The sequence below is a fragment of the Phycodurus eques genome, chromosome 13 (assembly GCF_024500275.1).
Source record: "Phycodurus eques isolate BA_2022a chromosome 13, UOR_Pequ_1.1, whole genome shotgun sequence".
In the NCBI taxonomy this organism is placed as follows: Eukaryota; Metazoa; Chordata; class Actinopteri; order Syngnathiformes; family Syngnathidae; genus Phycodurus; species Phycodurus eques.
In genome coordinates this window covers 12,040,238-12,067,046 of record NC_084537.1, presented here as the reverse complement: position 1 = coordinate 12,067,046, position 26,809 = coordinate 12,040,238, and the positions used below count along the sequence as shown (strand labels likewise).

General features: G+C 39.4%; 2 protein-coding genes across 5 annotated transcripts; both read left to right on the top strand.

Annotated features, from left to right (window-relative positions):
• Window positions 1-351: 351 nt before the first annotated feature.
• Window positions 352-3,019, top strand: rps15 (ribosomal protein S15). The gene is made up of 4 exons (XM_061694046.1): window positions 352-416; window positions 769-854; window positions 2,310-2,544; window positions 2,855-3,019. Exons 1-4 carry the CDS (start codon window positions 414-416, stop codon window positions 2,966-2,968), a joined length of 438 nt encoding a protein of 145 aa, XP_061550030.1. The 5' UTR covers window positions 352-413; the 3' UTR covers window positions 2,969-3,019.
• A 431-nt stretch (window positions 3,020-3,450) lies between these two features.
• Window positions 3,451-26,388, top strand: dpp9 (dipeptidyl-peptidase 9). Of its 4 annotated transcripts, none has more exons than XM_061694145.1 (21): window positions 3,451-3,585; window positions 6,286-6,366; window positions 8,912-9,150; window positions 9,352-9,464; window positions 10,366-10,539; window positions 10,795-10,963; window positions 13,176-13,286; window positions 13,474-13,602; window positions 13,692-13,753; window positions 13,838-13,938; window positions 14,752-14,929; window positions 15,098-15,257; window positions 15,386-15,465; window positions 15,859-16,011; window positions 16,115-16,250; window positions 19,732-19,877; window positions 19,992-20,138; window positions 20,270-20,422; window positions 23,525-23,667; window positions 23,849-23,960; window positions 25,753-26,388. In XM_061694145.1, the coding sequence occupies exons 2-21, from the start codon at window positions 6,311-6,313 to the stop codon at window positions 25,843-25,845; spliced, it is 2,655 nt and encodes an 884-aa protein (XP_061550129.1). In that variant the 5' UTR covers window positions 3,451-3,585; window positions 6,286-6,310; the 3' UTR covers window positions 25,846-26,388. The 4 variants fall into 4 exon arrangements, with proteins under 4 accessions (XP_061550129.1, XP_061550127.1, XP_061550128.1 ...); XM_061694143.1 differs by having other exon boundaries at window positions 10,792-10,963; XM_061694144.1 differs by having other exon boundaries at window positions 6,249-6,366; window positions 10,792-10,963.
• Window positions 26,389-26,809: the final 421 nt, after the last annotated feature.

The window sequence follows — 26,809 nt, the reverse complement described above, 5'->3', positions numbered from 1 at the left end:
TATACACTCGTATTAATAATATAGAATGAACCAAAAATGTACAAACAAATACAAAGCGCATCACTAACGATGAATATTTTATTTTATTTTTTTTATCTAAAGAAAAAACAAGATTAAGATGTTTGCGTGCTGGTATGTGCAAAGTAATACATATAGTCCACTTATATGAGTAAAATTTGTACAATTAGTGCAAAGTCGGAAGTATAATATTGAAAGTTAAAACGAAAACGCACTTTTTCAGATAAGTGGTTGGGACTGCTGAAACATCAGCAGTGTTTGTAGAATTTTGTCGCCATCCACCGTTTACTAGAGGAAATTACCACCGGAAAAGACAGCCGGATGGAACTGAAATCGCGCGATATGAGGGCAAACGTGATTTTAAGTCCCCCTTTCGCCGCGGAACTCTCGGCAAGATGGTAGGTGCTAACACATCGCTAAGCTTTAAAAAAAAAAACATCTAACTGCATCTGCCCTTCCCAAAAAATGTTCGGGCCAAACGAATGTACCGTTCGGTTATTTGACTCGATAAACGACTCCCCAGTCCTAAATGTTGATTCTAAAAGCAGCTAAATGTGTTTACTGGCTGTGTAGTTTCGTGACGGGCTGTGCTAGGCTAACTGCGAGCGGTGGTCGCTGTTAACAATTCCGTTTCAAGTGTCTGCATTTTGTTTTGATTTGGGGCTATCTATAACATATCACCTGATACATTCGTCTTAATATTCACCTGCTAATTGTAAGTGAATCAATTCTAAATATTTTTTTTCCCAGGCGGATGCAGAGCTCAAGAAGAAGCGTACCTTCAGGAAGTTCACCTACAGGGGTGTTGATCTGGACCAGCTTCTGGACATGTCCTAGTAAGTTGGACAGTGCAGGGACGCATCTCCGATACTTGTTCTGGGGTTGTTATGTATACAATTTAATGGTGCAACTGTGGCAGAAGAGTTTACTCCCTGTTCTGTATGGTGAACCCTTACAAGGGACCGACTGGAATAGCGAAAATAATGTAAACCCTAAATATACACAACACACTTTGATCATGTCAAAACTTGTCTTACATTACACAAAAAAATAAATGGCTTACAGAAGACAAAAAAGATAAACCCAATGTTTAAGGACACTAAAGCATAAGTGCAACTTTCCTATTAGCCATTTTATTTTTGACTTAGTGATACACAAGTACTAATTTTTGTCAATACACATATTGTAAACTATCTTTATTTGAGCCTTTACTGTACTGTGAGCAGTAAATGTTTGCAGATTTCTGTAGTCCTCCATGAAAGTAGACTGATGATCTTTGTTTAAGCAAAATAACACATTTGCAAACATTTGTGTTTACTTTGGAAAACAAAGATCAACATTAAGGCCTATTTTCTGACATTTCAGACCTCTACACTAACTTTTGCACTAGTAACACTTTTTCAGTTGGTTGCACCATTTTTTTGTGGCGGTACAGCATGACCGTGCATATGATGTAAAGATGGACAGTGACTCCAGATCTATTTGAAAAATATGTTACTGTGAACAAGAGGTTTGTCCGCAACAAGCAGTAACAAACAAAACAGGCCAAATTTGAAAAACAAAAGCTTTACTTTTGTTTGATCATTGTTTGACTCAGAGGGGCCAGTTCTTACGATGAGGGCTCCTTATCCTCTTGTCCTGCGAAAACCACTTCATTTTTAGCATTAACACCATATGATTGACATACATTGAAAAACGTTGGCAAGTGTACCACGACCATATAAAAGTAGCGTTTATGATTATTCACACTGTTTTAGTAACAAAACAAACCACTTTACCTATTTAACATCATAGTCCCAAACAACATGGATAAATCATTACTACAGCAATTAGTGCAGTTTATTTTAATGATAGTTTTTTTCCCCCTCTACAATTCTCTTTAAAGTAATCTGGGCTTTTTAACTAGTATCTTGAAATGTCGACACGGATAGCTAGACAAACAGACAGATTTGTTAGCTTTGCTAAGTTCATAACAAAGTTATTAACTTTGCAATTGAATCTGTGTTTGTTATGAGTGAAATTAAAAGGTCAGACAAATTGAGCAGGCAGTCTGCATTTTCTGCACTGTCAATTTGAATTAGTCCTGTTTTTGAATAAACATGGAAATTACAGTAAGTGTTTTTGAAAGCAAAGTCATTGATTCATCAAAAAATAATCAACATATTAATCGAGTAAAATAATCATTAGTTGACTCCCTAGTTGAGATATTTTACCATTGAAGCTGCTTTGTAGTAACACAAATATCTTGAAGCAACATCACAATCTGATGTTCCCCCATCCCCACCCCATAGTGAGCAGCTCATGCAGCTGTACTGTGCTCGCCAGAGGAGGAGGCTGAACCGCGGCCTGCGCCGTAAGCAGCAGTCCCTCCTGAAGCGTCTGCGCAAGGCCAAGAAAGAAGCTCCACCCATGGAGAAGCCCGAGGTGGTGAAGACCCATCTGAGGGACATGGTAATCCTGCCCGAGATGGTTGGGTCCATGGTTGGCGTCTACAACGGGAAGACTTTCAACCAGGTTGAAATCAAGGTGAGTTGTTGGAAACCAGCATTGGCTAAATATGTATTATTGATTGTATGGTCATTATGTTTAGTTTAATCTAAATCTGTTTTATGCAAAGATGCCATTGTGTGTACACTTGCATTGTCTAATTCTGAATTAGCCAATCACCATATAGTCATAACGGGTACGTTTACATGTGTGTGCTGAAACTTGCACACTGTTACTAATGACTGTTGTATTACTGTTGTCCATTCCTGTCTGGAAAAATAAACATAACTGTTTGTCCTTGATATAAGGAATTTGTCATCTTACTAAAAAAGTTCTTTGTCCTCCACAGCCTGAGATGTGTGGTCACTACTTGGGCGAGTTCTCAATCACCTACAAGCCGGTCAAGCACGGTCGCCCCGGTATCGGAGCCACACACTCTTCCCGTTTCATCCCTCTGAAGTAAAATGGCTGTACACTTTGTATAAATAAAATAAAAAATGGGTACTCCATGAAACTTGTCTGCTTTTTAAAATATTTTTTTTAAGTTCCAGATGTTGATTGCCTGCCTCTTTAATCTGTTTTGAGAAATATTTCCCTTTTAAAAAAGGGGGGACAAACAGGATGTTTTGTATCCTGGTGGAAATGTTCAACGTGCACAATATTGTAAAGCAACATAAATCTGCATAATATGACAAATATGAATATTCACAGTTCGAGTCGAGTGGTAGAGTTGCAAAAAACAGCGCTTCATATGCACAACAGGAGGTTCGTTCAAAGGTGTAAACAGACGGCCTAAATGTTTCTGCGCCACGGAAAAAGCTGCAGAATGAAGAGTCACGCGGGGATTAGTGACGCCAACATTGATGACCCCATCGGGAGTGGCACAGTGCGTTCCCGAAAGTATTCCGGGAGTGTGCACGACCCACCCGAGCAAAGGTTCCTCCCCCTTTCCGCTCTGTAAGCAAGCTACATTTTTGTGTGGCCACTCTGGGCAATGGCTACAACCTTTAGGGGTCTAAAAATATTGACAACAAGCTAGTAAAGCCGTCTACTCGGGTAAAAAAAACAACGGGTAGTTTGGTAAGTGATTCACTTTATTACGGCTTGTTTCGTACGGACGATGTACGTATTTTTTCCCACAATAGCATTACCAAGCGGCCAGCTAGCTAAATTAACGGTAGCAGTCGTTAGCCGGATAGCTTCGGAGCGCAAATGACAGAAGAGAACGCTGATGTCAAATGAAAGGAAATAAGAATGTATCCACTGTTAGCATTGTTTGAGAGCCAATCGTCACACGATTTCGGGTGTTGGCACCCGCTGCCAGATTAATCGTATCGTGTGTGTGTGCCAAATCAACTGTAAAAACATTGGATCGGAATTTACCGGTGTTCCCTATGTGTCAGTAAATAAAACCGGGAGAACAAAGATCTATTGTCGATTGGCTTCCTCCCAACATTAGGGACATTGCTACAATTCAGTTGTACGCCACACTTAAAGCAATCCGGTTGACGATATAGATATTTCGTTCTATGTCAGGATAACACAGACATTTATGAGTCATCGCGTGTGTTTTTCCCGTTTTCTGTCATACATATTACTCATTACCACTTACATATCACATTGCTCGGAAAGTCAGTGATTTTATCAGAAGCCATGAATTAACATTACTCTTGTACAATTTGTCACTGCGACAAGAAAAGCAGATAGTACTGTATGCTCATTCATAAGTTCCTTCTCATTCATCCCACTTTAGACACCAGGTGACAGCGCAAACCAACATAAGTCATTTTCATGCGCACTGGTTTTTATTGTCATTGCATTTTAAGTTATATACAGTACATCCATCCATCCATTTTCGGAGCTGCTTCTCCTCACTAGGGTCGCGGGCCTATCCCAGCTACCATCGGGCAGGAGGCGGGATACACCCTGAGCAGGTCGCCAGCCAATCGCAGGGCACATACAAACAAAAAACCATTCACACTCACAGTCACACCTATGGGCAATTTAGAGTTGTCAATTAACCTACCATGCATATTTTTTCATATGTGGGAGGAAACCGGAGTGCCCAGAGAAAACCCACACAAGCACGGGGAGAACATGCAAACTCCACACAGGCGGGGCCAGGGATTGAATCCCGGTCCTCAGAACTGTGAGGCAGACACTCTAACCAGTCGGCCACCGTGTCATCACTGACATATTTAGTGTCTTAACATACAGTATTTAAATTACACCATCAAAATCGGTGGGTCTGGGATAACCTGCTAGCACAGTGGTTTTCAACTTTTTTAAGTACCACCCAAAAAAATACTTGGCTCTCCAAGTAACATCAGAATGACTGCCACAGAAATACAATAGTGTAGTAGGCCCTGGTGTCCATCAAAAACAAGGCAGAGGTTTTATTCATGAAAGTGGGATTTGACCAGTGGTTCTCAACTGGTGTCACCCTAGGAGCTGCATTTAATCAATAAAAGTTAAGAACAATAAACAAAATGTTTTATATAAACATTCTGCCAAATGTATTGCTAGCTATGATGCCTGTGAGCCAGAGGCTGAGCTGCACTGTATTTGTTTACGGCGTATACTAGTGGCTAGAGTGTTAGGCAGTCACACTTCCTTTTGCTTACCTAGGTTTTGTGTGGGGACTTGGTACACATCTATACTGTATGGGAAAAATCATAATACATATAATTTTTTACTCGTTGCCCGCGACCTGCTTTTGGGTCCTGACCCACCAATTTACAATCTACTGGTTTAGATCTTGGGATGTCGTTGAATGAAAAGAGCTTTGTCTCTGTGAGTTGTGGGCTTCCGATGCTGATTTTAATATTGATGTTATTTGGATTTTTTGCTAGATTATGATATTATAGAGTATATTTGTATGCATAGGTTATTTGTGGGGTGCATTGTTTTGCTTTTGAGATTTTCGTATTAGTTATTGCCAAACCCTTTGAGACATTTGTGATTAAGGGCGATAAAAATAAAATTGAATTGAAATATAAGCCACTGTAACATTATCTCCAGTTTGAACATCAATACTGCGCTTAAATTTAGGAAAATCAAAAAACTGCATTTAAATAATGATTTAATTAAAATGTATTGCACATTCAAGTTAGATGAAAAATGTCCCAAAATAAGTATCTGAAAAGAAACAGTTGTTAAATATTAAATTTATTCCATTTAAAAGTTAATTACATTTGAACTGTATTTAACAAATTACAGTACTGGTTTAAAAAACAGTTTAGGCCACTGTAACATTATGCACAAGCCTGGTTGAACATTTAATTCAGTGACTCTTTCACGTACCACACTTTGAACCACTGTCCTAGGATAATCATAAATGCACCCCTTCTCCAGAGTATACAGTACATTTTTCCTTCATCTGTTCGCCTCACACTAATCCCTCACCCAACTCAGATTATAAAGGAAGGAATGTGGAGAATTGCATGAACACTGTACTTTACTTCTACCAAAACCGAAGACAAATATTTTCGTCTTACCCAACAGATAATAAAATTTGAAGACTACTCATAACCATAGTTTGAACAATATTTTCTGCTTCTGAGCCACTGTGCTCCATAACATCTTCGGGAAAGGTTTACTTTGTGACATTGATTTTTGGTAAGGGCATGCTTTTTGGGATGATCCAGCAGAAATTGACTAGTGGGAAAAACAAGCTATTTTTAAAGCTTGACATATCTTCTTGGAGAATGTGGACAATTGTGTGATTGTGAACTTTATTGAAGGAATTTCCCTGCTGTACCTGCTACTCGCATGTTGCAGGCTTTGAGAGGCTGTTGACCGGTGAATGCATAGAGTCAAGAAGGTCAAGCTTTGCGAGACTAAAGAGGGTATTTGGAAAAGGTACAACGTCTCCTTTCACTGATGCTTATGAAGATAGATAAACACATTTGATCTAGTCTTCTTGAAGTAGTTACAGTGGAACCTCCAAAGTGAAATATACTCCAAAAGTTGGATCATTTGGAGTTCAACCAAGTTTACTATAAATATGTCTCGAAAGTCAAATAAAATTTGGGGGTGTGACATCATGCTCAGTGAGCATCAAAAGAATTAACTCCACTCCGCATTGCTTTTTCTCTGGCGTTTTGGGGTGATGTCACCGCAGAATTGTACCATTGATGGCAAAGAAGAAACTTGTAACAGGGGTTGAACGGCTGAAGATTTTTTGTTGTCGGCTATAATGTGATAAAGGCCAATTTCAAGTTGATTAATCGATCCCGTCATTGATATTTTTTTAGTGCATTATAGCGGTACCCAACCTTTTTGGGTGCCACAGACAGGTTTCACGTAAAGATACAGTATATTGCTAAAACTATTCGCTCACCTGCCTTGACTCAGATATGAATTTAAGTGACATTCCATTCTTAATCCATAGGGTTTAATATAACATCGGTCCACCCTCGGCAATTATAACAATTTGAACTATTCTGGGACGGTTTTCCACAAGGTTTAGGAGTGTGTTTCTGGGAATTTATAACCATTCTTTCAGAATCGCATTTGTGAGGTGACACATTAATGTTGGACGAGAACACCTGGCTCTCAGTGTCTGCTCTAATTCATCCCAGAGTTCTAGAGGGTTGAGGTCGGGATTGTGCTGGCCAGTAATGTTCATCCACATCAAACTCTCTCATCCATGTCTTTATGAACGTAGATTTGTGCACTGATGCACAGTCGTGTTGGAACAGTAAGGAGCAATCTCCGGACAAAGTTGGAAATGCCCAAAATATTAGTCCCTGAGCGCCAGTGAAAGGAAATCTGAATGCTTCAGCCAGCATACCAAGAGATTTTGGACAGTCAAACAGTTTGGGCATTACCACTCACTTTTCAAAATGTCTGTGCACCAGTGCACAAAGCAAGGTCCATAAAGACATGAATGAGAGAGTTTTGTATGGATGAACTTAACTTGCCTGCGCAGAGTCCTGATAGACCAAAAATTCCCATAAATTCACTCCTAAACCTTGTTGACAGCCTTCCCACAATAGTTGAAGATGTTACACCTGCAAAGGGTAGACCACCATCGTATTAAACCATATGGGTTTAGAATGGGATGTCACTTAAAATCATATGTGAGTCGAGGCAGGTGAGCGAATACTCGTGGCAATATAGTGTATTCGGAACGGCACAGAGAACTAAACAAATTATTAAAAATCACCATTATCCTAATTGGAGTTGTAATTAGTGGGAGTCGTGTGCATGTTTGTCTTTAACAAAAAAAATTAGCATTTTTCTGTTTCGCTGTTTCAATTTCACTTTTGCTTTTTCTTGCGTTTGAGGATAGACTGCTATGGCTCGCATTTTTGGTAAAATAATGCATTTCTCGTTAGCACATAATTGTTGTCTGTGCATTATTAGGCAAAACATTTTGGTGACGACGATGGTGACGACTTCCCGGGGTACCGCTTGTATCAAAATTTTAAGACTAGCTGCAATTTGAACAGCCGAAGCTAGCGAGGTTAACAGCCATTCTTATCCACAACCAGCCTATTTTGGTATTCGGACAAGCAGATGTTTGAAGATTGTGTTGCCTTGTCGGCCGGACATTTCGCTACTCCACAGAGCATTATAATTTTGGGACGGCAGCAGACAGGCGAGTCAGAAATCCTCTGTTAATTGGCCGATCAGAAGACTTGATGCCAAAAATGTGATTAGTGATTTAAGCGTTAAACATCGATGCACAGTCGTAAAGTCGACTCGTCGACTAATTGGTTTGACCACCTAACGTGTAATAATAACCAAAGTACCCTAAATTTAACTTATCTGATAGAGGAAAGGGTCTGGGCTCTCAGTACGATACGCATGTTATTAAATAGCTATTACATAGACAATTAAATTTTACCAAGCAGATACTAACATCATGCATGTAAACCATAATGGCCAATGATCAGCATGAAAAAGGAGAAGTTCGTAAAAAAATGGCACATTTATATCGTACTGAAAATGTGTGCAGTATTTTTTTCTATTGCACAACCACCGATGTTGGCTATGAATTTGATAAACAGCACATACCGGTGAAGCAACCGCAAGGCTCAACGTGTGTGTGTCAGATATGTTCGACGGTTTGACTTTCGTTTCGGTTTTGTTTTACAGTAGGAAATGTTTATTATGACAGTTAACAATGTTAAAATGTGACTTAAAGCCTGTAATTAAAGGTTTTATTGTGGTTAAAGTTTGACCTTGGAACACAGTCATTCACTTTACATAATAAAAAAAAAAAAAAAAAATATATATATATATATATATATATATATATATAAAATTGTCAAGTCAGCCATCTTAACAGGACAAATTGTGTTAAACTTTGGAGGTTCCACTGTGATTAAAAAAAAAGAGGACGCAAGTTTGAAGTACTTTCAGCACCACTAATCTGTATGTAATGTTCAACGTTCAGCTGTGTTACAGTTAGGATGACGGCTGTGGACGGCCTATCGGACAGCACAGAGGTGGTGGAGATGGAGGATGTGCCTTCTCAGTTTTTTGTGGCGAAACACTCATGGGAAGGACTCCGTGACATCATCCACTGTAGCAGGAAGTACTCTGGCATGATTGCCAACAAAGCTCCCCATGACTTCCAGTTTGTGCAGAAGAAGGATGAAAATGCTGCCCATTCCCACCGGTTATACTACCTCGGTAAGGTTCATAAAGTTTATGATTTGTGCTTTCTTTCAATTGCTCCCTCGTGCTTTTTCGTCTCTTGACCCCAAGTCATGTTCTCTTCCCTCTGCACCACAAATATGACCTCATGACATGAAAACAATCACATAATTACATTTCTCCTGGTTTCTGGTTTTATTTGAAGATGTCTTTGTCTCTTTTCTGTGCATTTATCAGGAATGCCTTACGGAAGCAGAGAGAACTCCTTGCTCTATTCAGAAATCCCAAAGAAGATCCGCAAAGAGGCTCTCTTAGTCTTGTCTTGGAAACAAATGCTTGATCACTTCCAGGTGAATTTCCACTCTTATGTGGCATCAGTAGCTCTACTGTATATGCTGTTTTATATATATATATATATATATATATATATATATATATATATATATGGTTTTTTTTGTTAGTTTTTTTGTTTTGTTTTTTATATATATATATATATATATATATATATATATATATATATATATATGTGTGTGTGTGTGTGTGTGTGTGAGAGAGAGACGCGGGGTACACCCTGAACTGGTCGCCAGCCAATCGCAAGGCACATATAAACAAACATCCATTCGCACTCACATTCACACCTACGGGCAATTTAGAGTCTTCAATCAACCTACCACACATGTATAAGGGATGTGGGAGGAAACCAGATTATCCATCCATCCATCCATCCATCCATCCATTTTCTGAGCCGCTTCTCCTCACTAGGGTCACGTGTGTGCTGGAGGCTATCCCTGATATCATCGGGCAGGAGGCGGGGTACACCCTGAACTGGTTGCCAGCCAATCGCAGGGCACATACAAACAAACAACCATTCGCACTCACATTCTCACCTACGGGCAAATTAGAGTTGTCATTTAACCTACCATGCATGTTTTTGGGATGTGGGAGGAAACCGGAGTGTCCGGAAAAAACCCACGCAGACATGGGGAGAACATCCAAAGTCCACACAGGTGGGGCCGGGATTTGAACCTGGTCTTCAGAACTGTGAGCGCTCCCTCCCTCCCTCCATCCCACAACCACATTATCTCAGTTGTTTTTTTTTTACTTCCCTTCTTGAAAAGATGTTTTTTTTTTTTTTAATCGTGTTGTACAGCTTATAGGTCACAGTAATGATGGAAAAAGTTTGGAAATGATCTATCTTGGCCTAATTTTTCTTCTGTCACAAAAACTTGCCAATTTCTGTTGCTCTATAAGGCGACGCCACACCAAGGGGCCTACTCACGAGAGGAAGAACTGCTGAGGGAGCGTAAACGTCTTGGAGCATTTGGAATCACCTCCTATGACTACCACACACAGACGGGCCTGTTCCTCTTCCAGGCTAGCAATAGCCTGTTTTACTGTCGGGACGGAGGCAACAATGGCTTCATTGTGAGTACAATGCTGTTATGCATCTTCTTTAATAATTTATCCTGTAAGTTATTACGGCATAGATTGATGGATTCGAGAAGCACACGGTCTGGCCACACGATTGTCTATTTCCACTTGCGGAAATCTTGTCTTTTCAGTACAACTGAACATCACAACGTTCAGAATCTTTGTTTATTTAAGTTCTTTCTTAAATCAGTTTGCACTTTTGTTTTTCCGACACATTCAAATATTTATCTTCTCTTCTGGTTTTAGCAGTCTGCTCCGGTAAAGCCTGTGGAGATCAAGACCCAGTGCTCGGGCACCCGAATGGACCCAAAAATCTGCCCGGGAAACCCCGACTTCATAGCCTTCATCAACAATAATGACCTGTGGATAGCTAACATTAAGACTGGAGAAGAAAAGAGACTAACCTACTGTCACAAAGGTGTGAAGATGTCAAATTTAATTACATTTTGTTTATTGTGTAACTTTGTTTATTTGCAAATGTACAGGTTTTGACACTTCGGTATTTTACTGATGGCTACCATCACACATTTTCCCACATGTTTTTTAAACGATTTGTTATAGTTAAATGAAACCAAGGTTTAACCTTTTGGCCATAATTCCAAAAGGTATTTGTGCAACCATATTGCAGTTGTTTATTTTTACTTACCCTCTCGAAAAACATTATAAAAAACTAAATTGAGTCGTACATTTTATCGGTCACATTTATGGTGGAAATCGTTTTAAATTTCTCTTTGTAATGTTTTTATATCACAAAGCCCTGGCATTTGAACAGGGGTGTGTTGTCTACATTTTATATCCACATTAGGTATATATGTGGCCTGACAGTCATACAATCTGTTTTTGAATTTATGTTGAAACATCTGAACAGTCTGGTTTCTTCCCACATCCCAAATATATGATTCTTAGATTAATTGCAAACTTTTGATTGCCAATGAGTTTGAATCGTTGTTTGTGTGTATATTCCCCTGTAAGCTTCTTCACTTGTATCTTTGTCAGTTCTGATCAGATCAGGTTGTCTGACTTGTCCCTTGGGATTTTGTAGGACATTATTACAACCCCAATTCCAATGAAGTTGGGACGTTGTGTTAAACATAAATAAAAACAGAATACAATGATTTGCAAATCATGTTCAACCTATTTTTAATTGAATACACTACAAAGACAAGATATTTAATGTTCAAACTGATGAACGTTATTGTTTTTAGCAAATAATCATTAACTTGTAATTTTATTGCTGCAATACGTTCCAAAAAGCTGGGACAGGGTCATCTTTACCACTGTGTTACATGACCTTTTCTTTTAACAACATTCAATAAACCTTTGGGAACCGAGGACACTAATTGTAGAAGCTGTGTAGGGGGAATTCTTTCCCATTCTTGCTTGATGTACAGCTTCAGCTGTTCAACGGTCCGGGGTCTCCCTTGTCGTATTTTACGCTTCATAATGCGCCACACATTTTCAATGGGAGACAGGTCTGGACTGCAGGCAGGCCTGTCTAGTACACGCACTCTTTTACTACAAAGCCACGCTGTTGTAACACGCGCAGAATGTGGTTTGGCATTATCTTGCTGAAATAAACAAGGGCATCCATGAAAAAGACGTTGCTTGGATGGCAGCATGTTTCTCCAAAAAGTGTATGTATCTTTCAGCATTAATGGTGCCTTCACAGATGTGTAAGTTACCCATGCCATTGGGCACTAACACAGCCCCATACCATCACAGATGCTGGCTTTTGAACTTTGCCTCCATAACAGTCCAGCTGGTTCTTTTCCTCTTTGACCTGGAGGACACGACGTCCACAATTTCCAAAAACAATTTGAAATGTGGACTCGTCGGACCACATACCACTTTTCCACTTTGCATCAGTCCATCTTAGATGAGCTCGAGCCCAGAGAAGCCGGTGGCGTTTCTGGGTGTTTTTGATAAATGGCTTTTGCTTTGTATAGTCGAGTTTCAAGTTGCACTTACGGATGTAGCACCAAACTGTATTTACTGACATTGTTTTTCTTAAGTGTTCCTGAGCCCATGTGGTGATATCCTTTCCACATTGATGTCGGTTTTTGATGCAATGCCGCCTGAGGGATCGAAGGTCACGGGCATTCAATGTTGCTTTTCGGCCTTGCCACTTACATGCAATGATTTCTCCAGATTCTCTGAACCTTTTGATTATATTATGGACCGTAGATGATGAAATCCCTAAATTCCTTGCAACTGTACGTTGAGGAACATTGTCCTTAAACTGTTCGACTATTTTCTCACGCACTTGTTGACAAAGAGGTGAATCTCGCCGCATCTTTGCTTGTGAATGACTGAGCAATTCAGGGAAGCTCCTTTTATACCCAATCATGGCACCCACCTGTTCCCAATTAGCCTGTTCACCTGTGGGATGTTCCAAACAGTTGTTTGATGAGCATTCCTCAACTTTCTCAGTCTTTTGAGTGGGCCATTTAGCTAAAAAGACTGATTTTTACATTTGTGGTTCAATGGTTTATTTAGTAAAGGGTATACTGAAAGTACAAACATGTCTTTCATCCAATATTACACTGTTAGCAAAGATGTCCTAGACAGTATTTTAGATATCCATTAACCATCATAAGGATGTAAGCTTCATTTCCTTCTTTTTTTTCCAGGTGTGGATAATGTCAAAGAAGACCCCAAGTCTGCAGGTGTAGCAACATTTGTCATCCAAGAAGAGTTTGATCGTTTTACTGGCTACTGGTGGAGTCCCACAGCAGAAGAAGGTCAGCACCAACAAGCTCAGACAGCTAAATCTTTATGCTGACATTTTGACAATAATCCACAGCTAAAAATGTTTCTGAAATTACAATAACTGTTCTCCAACCTTTTAAGTATTGTTGACTTTGTCTTTAACATAGCATATTTTAAATTTTGTGCTGTGCGTCCTGTGTTATTTTTTTCCCCTCATAGACTCGAGTGGGGGGAAAACAGTATATCTGCTGTATGAGGAGGTAGATGAGACGGAAGTAGAAATTATTCATGTTCCATCTCCAGCACTGGAAGAGCGCAAAGCAGACGCATACAGATACCCCCGTACAGGTTACTATAGTCATACACACAACTTTGGAGTACATTACTAAAATGTGTTCAGTGCTACTTTATTGAACCTTTTATTCTGGAATTTGTAGGTAGCAAAAATCCACAGGCAACACTTAAACTAGCAGAGATCAAGACAGATCATCAAGGAAGAGTGAGTCACACTTTCCTTGTTGTTCTTTTCTCTTCAATGCCATCATCACCTTACACTCCTAATACTGTGTCTGTGTATCTACAGATTGTGAGCATGCAAGATAAAGAGCTGGTAGTCCCTTTCACCTCCTTGTTTCCAGGGACAGAATACATCGCTAGGGTAGGATGGACAAGTGACGGCAAATAGTAGGTGTTGATTCCGTTTTGCCAGTGATTCTCAAAGTGTGGTCCTGTTATCACGAGTGTTACGTGGGCTTCCTCTAGTGGTATGTGGGGGGGGAAAATCACTGTCTTAGTCCCATCCAGTTGTATTTCACTTTTAACAGTTACATTTGCATTTAATCCTTAAGAGCTGTTTGTTTTTAAGCATTTATTGAGGTACAATTCTTATTTAACTTTAATGTGCAGTGCAGCTTTAACTTAATCACTGTAAAGTACTTTTTTTTTTTTAATGTTCCTGTCTTGTTTTGAACACTTGCTACTTGAAATAAAAAAGTTTAAGAAGGAGTTTATGCCATTATACTTACCCAAAGGAGCATCTCAATGAATTAGAATATTGTGGAAAACTTGATTTCAGTAATTCATCTTAAAAAGTGAAACTCACAGTAGCCTATATATATTCACTACACACACAGAGAGAAATATTTAGTGGTTTTATTTTTCATATTTCTGATAATTACAGTTTACATGTAACAAAAATCATTTTCTCAAGAAATGTGAATATTACATAAGAAATCAAAATAACTTTTATAATTATTTATGAATTGGCCTTCTGAAAAGTAATTTACAATTTGTTTGATGAATCTGTATAATCTGAGTTTCACTTTTTGAAGTGAATTACTGAAATAAATGAACCTGTATGTCTACGCTGTTTGAAGTAAAATATTGACGCTCTCTATAATGTTTGAAACAGCAATAACATATTATGACTAGGTTAAAATAGAACAAACCCTTCCATTATAAAGAAGTCTTGAAACACTGTCTGCTCCTGCCTCCCAGTGGCTGGGCAGTTTTGCTGGACCGCAGTCAGAGAAAATTGCAGCTGGTCCTGCTGCCTCCAGCTCTTTTCATCCCGGTCACAAATGATCCGGCTCAGAGGCAGACCAGTCTGGAGGGAGTCCCCACCAACACACAACCATACATTATCTATGAAGAGACCACCGACATCTGGATTAATGTACATCCTTACTTTTGTATTTATATACGTTGTATATTTACCATTTATATGTGAGTTTTGTAAAACAATGATTAAAAATGAGCATCCTCTGATTTAAAGTTATTGTACTTGATTGTAATTGCAATATTACGGTGTTTGAAGATGAACCTTTTGTGCTTCTCTGTACAGGTCCATGATATATTTTATCCGTTTATTCAGACGTCAGAAGAAGAGTTTAATTTCATTTGGATCAATGAGTCTAAAACAGGTTTCAGTCATCTGTATAAAATCACATCCCTGTTACAACCTAGCTGCTACAATTGGACAGATGATTACCAGCACATAGAAGGTAAGGATGAGTGTGTAAGTGCTCCATTGTTTGTCAGTTTATTGAAAAAGTCATTTCTTTATGAAAATGTTTTATTACTTTTTTTTAATCCCAAGGAACATGTTGATTCATTAATAATTTTCCAACAGGACAATTTAAATGTGCTATCAAGGAGGAAGTTGCATTGACGAGTGGAGAATGGGAGGTGCTTGCCAGGCATGGGTCAAAGGTAAGATAAAATAACTCTCTGATACATACTACAAGTACAATTTAACGTATATCATTTTGAATTTGGATCGGGGCATTTTCTTCAATTAACCTAGAAACACTCGCCCATCAGTGATGATGCAGTAGAAGTCTAAAGCGAATCGACAATATTATTATTTTTACTATTACCAGTCCTGTTATATGATGTTAGTGAGTTAATGCTTTTTTTACTGCTCATAACTTACCCCAGGTTGCAGAACTGAGGAAAAAACTCTACATCCTGTTACCCGCAACCTCTATATCTGACTTTCTCCAAAGAAAGAATCTACTCTGAGCATACATACGTTACAGCAATTGTCTAGCCATTGTCATTTTAATCCTGACCATATTTCTCCTACTTTTTCCCCCTTATTAGATCTGGGTGAATGAGGTTACAAAGTTGGTGTATTTTCAAGGCACCAGAGACACTCCGCTGGAGCATCATCTCTATGTGGTCAGCTATGACTCACCAGGAGATGTGGTCAGACTAACCAAACCTGGCTTCTCTCATAGCTGCTCCGTTAGTCAAGTAAGATTATTATTAGCCTTGTTTTTTACTCATAATTTATAAATGATTGTTGTTTTCTTGTATGTATGACTTCCTCTGCTTTATCTCCTCTCTCACTCGGCAGAACTTTGACTTTTTTGTCAGTCACTACAGTAATGTGAGCACTCCTCCTTGTGTTCACGTCTACAAACTGACCAGCTCAGAAGGTTACCCGTTACACATAGCGCCTGAAGTCTGGGCCAGCATGATGGAGTCACCCGGTAAACATGATAATTTATTCCACCTTTGTCAACCTTTTTCAATATTGAATGGTACTGTAAACCTTATGACCTTAATGATTTAATCTCCAATAAATAGGTACGTGTGATTTTTCCCGATCTCAGGATCATCACATTCTTGTGTATTCTTAGCTTCTCTTCAACCCACCAAAATTGTGTTGACTGAGCTCCATGTTGTTAATGGTTCACGTTTTTCAATCATTTCTAAACCAAATCATCGTGCTAAAAACATGATGTAATGCCTACAATGCATCCTCCACGTTGAAGATGATCGACCTGGCAGTTGAAAAAGGCAATCGAGCCACCTCAAAAAGCTTTGAATGAAAGATTCCGTGATAAGACGAAGGGTAAGAATTGTGTGTGAACCTTCTTGCTCCAAGACTTCAAGTGGGTTTCGTGAACAGGACAACAATGAATAAATGTGAATGTCCTAGGATTACGGACTCTATTTTGTTGTGACATGTAGCCATTGTTTTGCTTCGCCAAAGATTTCTTTGTGCTGTTTTCACTTATTTCCTTCAGTAACATTGTCAGTCTTTCTTTTCTCTTGTGTTTCAGTGATATATCATATTTGTATTTATTTATTTAGTGAGAACAGCTTATATAGGGTACGGTCTGTGCATGACCTTTTCTTCGATAGCCGTCTGGTCCAGTGTGAACTGTGAAGGTTGCCTACCAATCTGTGACTTTAATTTTGAAACACACAATGGAAACAAGTCTGTGGGACAGAGTACTGACCCTTTCCAAAAAATTTGAATATCATGGAAAAGTTCATTTATTTCCATAATTCCATTCAAAAAGTGAAACTTTCAAAGATTATAGCTTCAGGGCCCAATCTCAAACAATCCCAAGTATTTATTTGTTTATATTTACATAATTTGGGCTTCGAGCTCATAAAACCCATGAAATCAGGAATTCAACAAATTAGAATACTGTGAAGAAATCAGCCCAAATTCTTCAACTGAGTGTCACACCCTAATCATCTACTAAACTCAAAGCACCTGCACAGGTTTCCCCAGGTGTCATTAAATTGCTTCAGTTTGGTTCAATTGTCACAGTTGGCTTCAATATGGGGAAGACTGCAAACTTGACAACTGGCCAGAAGACCTTCATTGATACCCTCCATAGAATGGGTAAGCCACAAAAGTTCATAGCTAAGGAGGCTGGCTGTTCACAGAGTGCTGTGGCCAAGCATATCAATGGAAGGAAATGTGACAGGAGAAGATGCATCAGCAAAAGAAATGACTGTGGGCTTCAGGCAGGAGTCATAGCTTCAAAAACCTCCACATTCAGACGCATCCCATCCGCGAGATGGGCTAAATCTGTCGGGTTCCTCGGGTCAAGCCACTTCTGAGCCTGAGCCAACGTAGGAAGCGTCTCAACTGGGCCAAGGAGAAGAACGACTGGACTGTTGGCCAGTGGTCCAAGGTACTCTTTTCCGATGTAAGTACAGTGCGCCTTTCATTTGGGAATCAAGGTCCAAGGATTCGGAGGAAGACGGGTGAAGAACAGAACCCAAGCTGCTTGAGGTCCATTGTGAAATACCCACAGTCAGTTATGATTTGGGGTGCAATGTCCAGTGCAGGTGTTGGTAACTCCGCTTTCTTAAATCCAAGGTCACCGCAGCAGTCTACCAGAATGTTTTAGAGGACTTCATGATTCCTTCTGCTGAGGATCTGTATGGAGATGCAGATTTCATCTTCCAGCAGGACCGCCAGAAGCACCAAAACCTTGTTTGATGCCCATGCCATCACAGTGCTTGACTGGCCACCCAACTCACCGGATCTAGACCCCATTGAGAATCTATGGGGTATTATCAAGAGGAAAATGAGGGGCACCAGACCCAAAAACAAAGAAGAAATGACAGCAAGCATCAAGGAAATCTGGGCTTCCATTACTCCCAGGCAATGCACAGGCTAATTGCCTCAATGCCACGGTGCACGCAGCCAGGCAGTAATTAAAGCAAAGGGATTCCCAACCAAGTATTGAAGATTAACATATAATTTTGAAATGACCCTCATTTACTTCTTTTATTTCTACAAAAACTGAGAAGTAAATGATTTCTTCACATTATTCTAATTTTTTGAATTCCTGATTTCGTGGGTTTTATGAGCTGGAAGCCCGAATTATGTAAAAATAAATAAATAAATACTTGAAATTGTTTAAATTGTGGGCCCTGCTGCTATAATTTATGAAAATTTAACTTTTTGAATGGAATTATGGAAATAAATAAACTTTTCCATGATATAATTTTTTTTTGGAAAGGGTCTGTATAGTTGTGAACGTGATAAGATCAAGGACTAAATAGTCTATTTTTAGTCACATACGCGTCCTCCAGACGAGTCTGACCATCTAGCTTTGTGCCAAAGTTGATGTTGATGTAATTCACTGACACAGGAGGGAGACACAACTACCATTAATGTACCGTAATTTCACATGTATAATGCGCATTTTCCCTCCCAAAAATTGTCAAAGGTCAATAGTTCGCATTATACATAGGTATAGGGACAAATCGAAAAAAACTTTCACATTTTATATATGTATGCCGCCATTTTGTGGTTATGAAAAAGCTGTACACTTTCATTCCAAAATACCACCGCCACCTAGTGGTTATACAAAAAGATTTAGCCTACACTTTCATTCCAATATGACAGGGTTACGTATGACTGCATATATGTAGAGTTGTACTCAAAAGTCTACATGCCTGGGCAGAATTTGTGAAATATTGTTTTTTTTAATATGACTGACTGAACAACAACCATCATTAATTTCTTTGTGGTTATGTTTTGTTTAATGATAATGCTTTTCTGAAATGATTGACCGTTTAATTTGAATCCCATTAAAATAAAATTAAATGTTTCAGCTGGTCCTTCATCTTTTCTTTAAAGAATTATACCCATCTTACAAATTCTGCCAGGGTAATCAAACATATGAGCACAACTGTGTGTTTTCTAATTTACAAAATAAAAGTAGGGCTGTTAATTTCAAAATAAGAGCAAGTAAATAAAAAAGATTACGTGTTCAAATAAAGTGCTTAACTTCCGAATAATTATTTGAAAAAAACCTAACAAAATACAGATAATACTTCATGTTTTGATCATATGGGTAGAAGCAAAATCATGCATTGTAAAAATGCTTTATACATAGGTCGAAGGGTTTTCCAGAATTTTGAGGTCAACTTTGGGGGTGTGTATTATACATGGGTGCGCATTATACACGAGAAATTACGGTTGTTAGGATAACGCTACACGACATGCGGTGGCCGGCTGTGCATTTGTTACCTGGGCCTTCAGTGGGGACGTACATACCTGACTTAATCGACCTCTTAATACCACCACTATCATGTGGCAGTTATAGAAACTGCCAATACTATACAAAAATGCAATATAACAGAATTCAATCTGGGACAGTTCACAATCAGTATTTACAGAAGCAAACGGTTGACGTTTTGTGTTTCTGCCAGGTTGCCCAGGAGATTACAATCCGCCTGAGATTTTCGACTTTCCTGGCAAATCTGGCTTCCAGCTTTACGGGATGGTTTACAAGCCTCACAACCTGCAACCCGGCAGGAAGCATCCAACAGTTCTCTTTGTGTATGGAGGCCCACAGGTTTGTGCCTACAAGTGCTCTTTGTTGAGCCATGCTGTGTTGTTTGTTAAGTGGTTTCATGACTCAAGGAGTGGTACTTACTGTAAACCTGTTGTTGATTCTTTGTTTTCTCAGGTGCAGTTGGTAAACAACTCCTTCAAGGGGATGAAGTACCTCCGCCTGAACACGCTGGCCTCGCTGGGCTATGCTGTAGTTGTCATTGATGGGAGGGGATCTTGTCAGAGGGGCCTTGAATTTGAAGGCGCACTTAAAAACAAAATGGTAACCTGAATACAATTTATTATTTTTTCAATATAATAATAACTCTTTAGGACTTTGGCAATGTGTGTTCGATTCCAAGGTTAGTTGCCTTGAATTTCAGTTTAAGGACTCCAGTGAATTGGTTTGCTCAGGGTCAGGTGGAGATTGAAGACCAGGTGGAGGGCCTTCAGTATGTAGCGGAGAAGTTTAACTTTGTGGACCTCAGCCGTGTGGCTATCCATGGTTGGTCCTATGGCGGCTTCCTTTCTCTCATGGGCCTCATCCAGCGACCGAATGTATTTAAGGTGAGCAGGCCTGAAAATGTTGTATGACACTTTGTACCACTTTTAGTAAAAAAAATTAATAAATAAAAATAAAAAACACCTACTTCAGTTTATTTATATTATCCATCCATTTTCTGAGCCGCTTCTCCTCACTAGGGTCGCGGGCGTGCTGGAGCCTATCCCAGCTGTCATCGGGCAGGAGGCGGGGTACACCCTGAACTGGTTGCCAGCCAATCGCGGGGCACATAGAAACAAACAACCATCCGCACTCACATTCACACCTACGGGCAATTTAGAGTCTCCAATGAATGCATGTTTTTGGGATGTGGGAGGAAACTGGAGTGCCCGGAGAAAACCCACGCAGGCACGGGGAGAACATGCAAACTCCACACAGGCGGGGCCGGGGATTGAACCCGGGTCCTCAGAACTGTGAGGCTGACGCTCTAACCAGTCGTCCACCGTGCCGCCTATTTATATTATAATTTCAATATTTATTGTCATTGCAGTATATGTTGCCTACAAAGTAGTTATTAGAGCCACACTGAAAATAAAAAGAAAATATGAGATTGAAGTTGTAACCTACGAGAATAAAGTTGCATATTTTGGAGAAAAAACGTTTCCTGATTAAAGACACAATCTTGTGAGAATAAAGTCATACTTTGCCAGTCAAAAGTTTAGGCACACATTCTCATGTTATTAAATGAGAAACCGTGTCCAAACGTTTGACTGGTTGTGTATTTTGGAGAAAAATTTAAAAATAAAAAGTTTTATATTTTCAAGATTAAAGTCGTAATTTTACAAGAATAAAGTTGTATTTAAAAAAAGTATGATTTTTTTAAAAAATTAAAGCTGTAGCATAAGAATAGTTTTATATTTTTGAGAATTTTTTTTTAATGGTTTGGGTGGATTTTAAAATCCACTTGTTAAAATGTGAGATTTTATATGAAAAAATAGAATTTGTATCTCTAAAATATACGGTACAACTTTTTTCTCGTAGTATTACGAATAATTACTAGACTTTTTAACGAATAAAATATTCAACTTCTCATAAGATTCCAACTTTAATTTTGTAATGTAATTTTTCCTCTCTTCAATGTGACCCTAATACTCCTTCAAAGTAGGGCTCTTTGAACAGCAAGCTGATTTACACTACTCAAAAAAGGGTTTTGGTTGGAATTTCATGACGAACCTAAATGCATTATAACCTTTACAAGTTAACGTCGGCCTCCTTTAAAACTTTTCAGTTCACCTATGAAGTTTACAGTACATTTTAGGTTCATCCTGAAATTTCACCGGAAATCTGAACATCCCAAACTTTTTGGGAGTATTGTATGTTTAAACAGTTGTAGTTGCAATTGCTGTCCATATGGTATCAGTGTTTGACAAGGTTATAAAACACCTTGTGGAAAATCCCTTCAAGTGGAGGAGTTTGTTTAGCTGAGCGCCACCAAATGTACAACCTTACTGTTCCATAAAGTCATGCTATACCAGAATGTTATTTCCCTATATTTTAACTACAACCCCAATTCCAATGAAGTTGGGACGTTGTGTTAAACATAAATAAAAACAGAATACAATGATTTGCAAATCATGTTCAACCTATATTTAATTGAATACACTACAAAGACAAGATATTTAATGTTCAAACTGATAAACTTTGTTTTTAGCAAATAATCCTTAACTTAGAATTTTATGGCTGCCACACGTTCCAAAAAGACTGAGAAAGTTGAGGAATGCTTATCAAACACCTGTTTGGAACATCCCACAAGTGAACAGGCTAATTGGGAACAGGTGGGTGCCATGATTGGGTATAAAAGGAGCTTCCCTGAATTGCTCAGTCATTCACAAGCAAAGATGAGGCGAGGTTCACATCTTTATGAACACGTGCGCGAGAAAATAGTCCAACAGTTTCAGGACAATGATCCTCAACGTACAATTGCAAGGAATTTAGGGATTTCATCATCTAGGGTCCATAATATCATCAAAAGGTTCAGAGAATCTGGAGAAATCACTGCATGTAAGCGGCAAGGCCGAAAAGCAACATCGAATGCCCGTGACCTTCGATCCCTCAGGCGGCACTGCATCAAAATCCGACATCAATGTGGAAAGGATATCACCTCATGGGCTCAGGAACACTTCAGAAAACCAATGTCAGTAAATACAGTTCAGCGCTACATCCGTAAGTGCAACTTGAAACTCTACTATGCAAAGCAAAAGCCATTTATCAACAACACCCAGAAACGCCAGCGGCTTCTCTGGGCCCGAGCTCATCTAAGATGAACTGATGCAAAGTGGAAAAGTGTTCTGTGGTCCGATAAGCCCGCATTTCAAATTGTTTTTGGAAATTGTGGACGTCATGTCCTCCGGGCCGAAGAGGAAAAGAACCATCCGGAACCAGTTCAAAAGCCAGCATCTGTGATGGTATGGGCTGTGTTTGTGCCAATGGCATGGGTAACTTACACATCTGTGAAGCCACCATTCATGCTGAAAGGTACATACAAGTTTTGGAGAAAGATATGCTGCCATCCAAGCAACATCTTTTACATGGACGCCCCTGCTTAATTCAGCAAGACAATGCCAAACCACATTCCGCACGTGTTACAACAGCGTGGCTTCGTAGTAAAAGAGTGCGGGTACTAGACAGGCCTGCCTGCAGTCCAGACCTGTCTCCCATTGAAAATGTGTGGCGTAAAATACGACAACGGAGACCCCGGACTGTTGAACAGCTGAAGCTGTACATCAAGCAAGAATGGGAAAGAATTCCACCTACAAAGCTTCAACAATTAGTGTCCTTAGTTTCCAAATGTTTATTGAATGTTGTTAAAAGAAAAGGTGATGTAACACAGTGGTAATCATGACCCCGTCTACCATTTTTTGGAACGTGTTGCAGCCATAAAATTCTAAGTTAATGATTATTTGCTAAAAACAATAAAGTTGATCAGTTTGAACATTAAATATCAGGTCTTTGTAGTGTATTCAATTAAATATAGGTTGAGCATGATTTGCAAACCATTGTATACTGTTTTTATTTGTGTTTAACACAATGTCCCAACTTCATTGGAATTGGAGTTGTACTTGAATATCCTATTCATCCACCACATGACCACATTGTGCCTCTGCCAGTTGGCCATTGCAGGTGCCCCGGTGACTGTATGGATGGCGTACGACACGGGCTACACGGAACGCTACATGGATGTGCCTGAGAACAACCAGCAGGGCTACGAGGAAGGCTCTGTGGCTTTGCATGTGGACAAGCTGCCCAGCGAGTTAGTTTATTTGCATCTGTAGTGTCTATGTCATATGATTTTTGTTTGCCCTTTTTAAATCAGCATGCAATGGGTTATGATGCACTGTATTGTTATGTTATTATGGGTTGGAAGATTTACGTGGCTTTGAATACTACTGGCATACAGAGGTTGATTGTGTTCATTGTTGATGTCATTCCAGGCCAAACCGTTTGCTGATTCTCCATGGATTTCTAGATGAAAATGTGCACTTTTTCCACACCAATTTCTTGGTGTCACAGATAATCCGTGCTGGGAAGCCCTATCAACTTCAGGTTACTGTCACACACACTTAAGGCATTTACAACAGTAAATTACAGTGGTTCCTTGAGATACGAATGACCCCGACTTATATTCTTTATCCTCTGCGGAAAATGACAAAATTTACTGCAGCTTACTGAATAACTTCTGGTAGAGGTTGATAGGAGTGTGGGGAAGATTAATAAGAGTCCGGGAAGGTTCATACTGCTTTTGAATATGCATAAATATATTTTTTAAATACGGTGATTCACCTATTGCGGGGGTGGTCTGGAACCTAACCCTCATGATAAACGAGGGATTACTGTACAATATTGTAGAGTCCTATTTTCCTTATTAAAAACATTATTACAACAATGTTTGTTTTTTGGAGGGGAGACTATAACGGATTAATGACATTTCCATTTATTTCAATGGGAAAAGTGGATTTGAGGTAGAGGTGTTATGAGCATAGTCATTAAACAAATTAAACCCGTATCGCAAGGCACCAATGTATATAAATAAAACTTTCGATGATTATAGAATCGAATAAGATCCAATACAAAAGCTGCATCAACGTTTTTGTTGGATTTAGAATTGCCCTGCATCATACTGTATGTCAACTTTTTGCCCATGTTCTGTCGTTAAATAAGACAAAAAAGAAAGGGGGGAAAGCAACTAACCATTATTGTATCCCGCAGGGGAAGCCTGGGTATGCATTGGAGTCATAGTTGTCCGTTTGTCAATGGCACAAATATTTTATTTGTTTGCGTGCAGAACACAGGTCACGGTTTTATTCGGGCCACATTGTGTATTTGTAATGGTATGGCCAAAAATTGTAGTGCATTGTAGTCTGAAACATAGTACACCGTGGGATTTGGGCCTTTTTTCCATCCATATTTTAAGTCTTGCTAAGTTTTCTCACGGTCCGTCACGGGATCCATTAGGGCCCTGGGGTAAGTAGCTGCGGCGTCCCGGAGGCTCAAAGGTGCAATACGGTTCTGCTATCAGTTTACCACAAATTCCCTTATGTTCCCTCCCGATCCCTCATTTTTTGATGGGATCCCTCCAGTTTCTCAAATTCTCTCTGAGGGTTTTCTACGGGGGAAACATGGACATCGCTGGGCACCGAGTCAAATGTAGCTCCCCTGCCAGGTCCGGCCCATAATAAGCATCAACGCAGGGTGCACATGCAGCTTTACCAAAACATTCAAATGAACTTATTTACATACACCACTGTACAATTTTTTCTACTCCCTCGCTCTCTCTGTTGTTATAAAGCGGTATCTAACGGTGGGCATTGTAGGTAAATTTGAACAGATGACTTATCTTTAGAAGAGTTGTAGGCGGCAAATGTGGGATGCTGCTTCCCGTCCCCACTACGGACAATGTCCGAGTTTTCTTACGGCCTACTACGTTCTTTCGGGTTTGGTTACGTTGACACCGCTTTACTACGGCCGACTAGGGTTTTCATCAAAACTTCAAAATCTTGTTCGGCAAATCACGGCATGTCATGTTTGCTCATTCACTTCTGAATCGACCAATTAATTTCCTTTTTCATTTAGAATTATTATTTAAACAATCGCCTCATCAAGCTGTTCACATTTTGACATCATGAGACCAAGACGACACCAAAAAATTGATCAACGGTACCTCGCCATTGTGGGGCTTCAGAGAGGTTGTTCTCAGACAGAAGTAGCCACAGAGCTTAGAATGTCATCAGCAGGTTGAAGCAGAGATACAGAGAGACTGGAAGAGTCACAGAAAGGCGTAAAAGTGAATTGTCCTTGTTTTGCTGTCATACTAGTTTTGTTTTGTATCAATTTGCAGGTCTACCCCAACGAGCGACACAGTATCCGCTGCCCCGAGTCTGGAGAACACTATGAAATAATGCTGCTGCACTTTCTACAACAATACCTCTGAAACAATACAAAATGTCCTCCCTCCAGCTCAGCTCAGCGCCCGACCGGACACAAGCTGTCCGCCTTCTCGGTTCACACACTAAAATCAAGTATCCCCTCATCAGTTCGTTGCGCTTTCACTCTTTTACTCTCCTCTGTGTGCAGTGTGTGCTGTGCGTCACCAACACAGATTTGGTGAACAAAGACAAGGACATATGGAATAGTATGTGTGGACTGTGTTATCATATTCACCCTTCTTCTTCTTTCTCCTTACCCTTGCCAATATTCCCCCACATCCTTTGAAATCAAGTGTTATAGCCACCTGGTGTCAGTAGTAGGAAAGAGGTTACAGTTCATGGATATGAAAATGGAAATCAACATACATCGTTGCACACATTATACATAATATATGTGTTAAAATACAGTTTATTACAGAATAGAACAGAACTCTCCATACATAATGTGAGTCTGTACCTTTTCGGTGTATAACAATGAAGAAACGGAAAGAAGACTTTTCCCGTGTCCACTTGTTTTAAGTGTGTTTAAAATAAAATATTTTTATGAATTTTTATTATAATTTTTAATGACAGAGGCCAGCTCATTGCTGTTTTCTGTCCCCTTACATCACATTTGAGACATCCGCTTGCCTTCTCAACACATAATTTATATTTGCCAAAGTACCTCTTGACTATTGATCATGCCGGTATTTTTTTTTTTTTTTTTTGTTTTTTTTACTGCATTACAGCCGACAGAAGGTTGAGCACTGGAGGCTTACAACAGCTTTGTACCACCAGAATAAAATTTATACAAGACAATGAATAAATGGATGAATCAATCCCAATCTTTCTTCTGCTACATGTAACGTTGTCCATTGTGAAGTTGTATTTGTACCTGACCTAACATTTGCAGCACTCAGTTTGTCAGCTTTGTCAGATGTTTGTTCTTTTCTGTCCTCCTCTTTTGTAGAGATGACAGTCGCCAGGCAA

Bases quoted from the DNA above. Each gene is read 5' to 3' on its own strand.
- rps15 (XM_061694046.1), top strand. The intron at 855-2,309 runs GTAAGTTGGACA...CCCACCCCATAG, and splicing joins CAGCTTCTGGACATGTCCTA to TGAGCAGCTCATGCAGCTGT. The intron at 2,545-2,854 runs GTGAGTTGTTGG...TGTCCTCCACAG, and splicing joins TCAACCAGGTTGAAATCAAG to CCTGAGATGTGTGGTCACTA.
- dpp9 (XM_061694143.1), top strand. From the start codon at position 6,311: ATGCATAGAGTCAAGAAGGTCAAGCTTTGCGAGACTAAAGAGGGTATT. The intron at 16,251-19,731 runs GTAAACATGATA...TGTTTCTGCCAG, and splicing joins CAGCATGATGGAGTCACCCG to GTTGCCCAGGAGATTACAAT. The intron at 23,668-23,848 runs GTTAGTTTATTT...ATGTCATTCCAG, and splicing joins GTGGACAAGCTGCCCAGCGA to GCCAAACCGTTTGCTGATTC.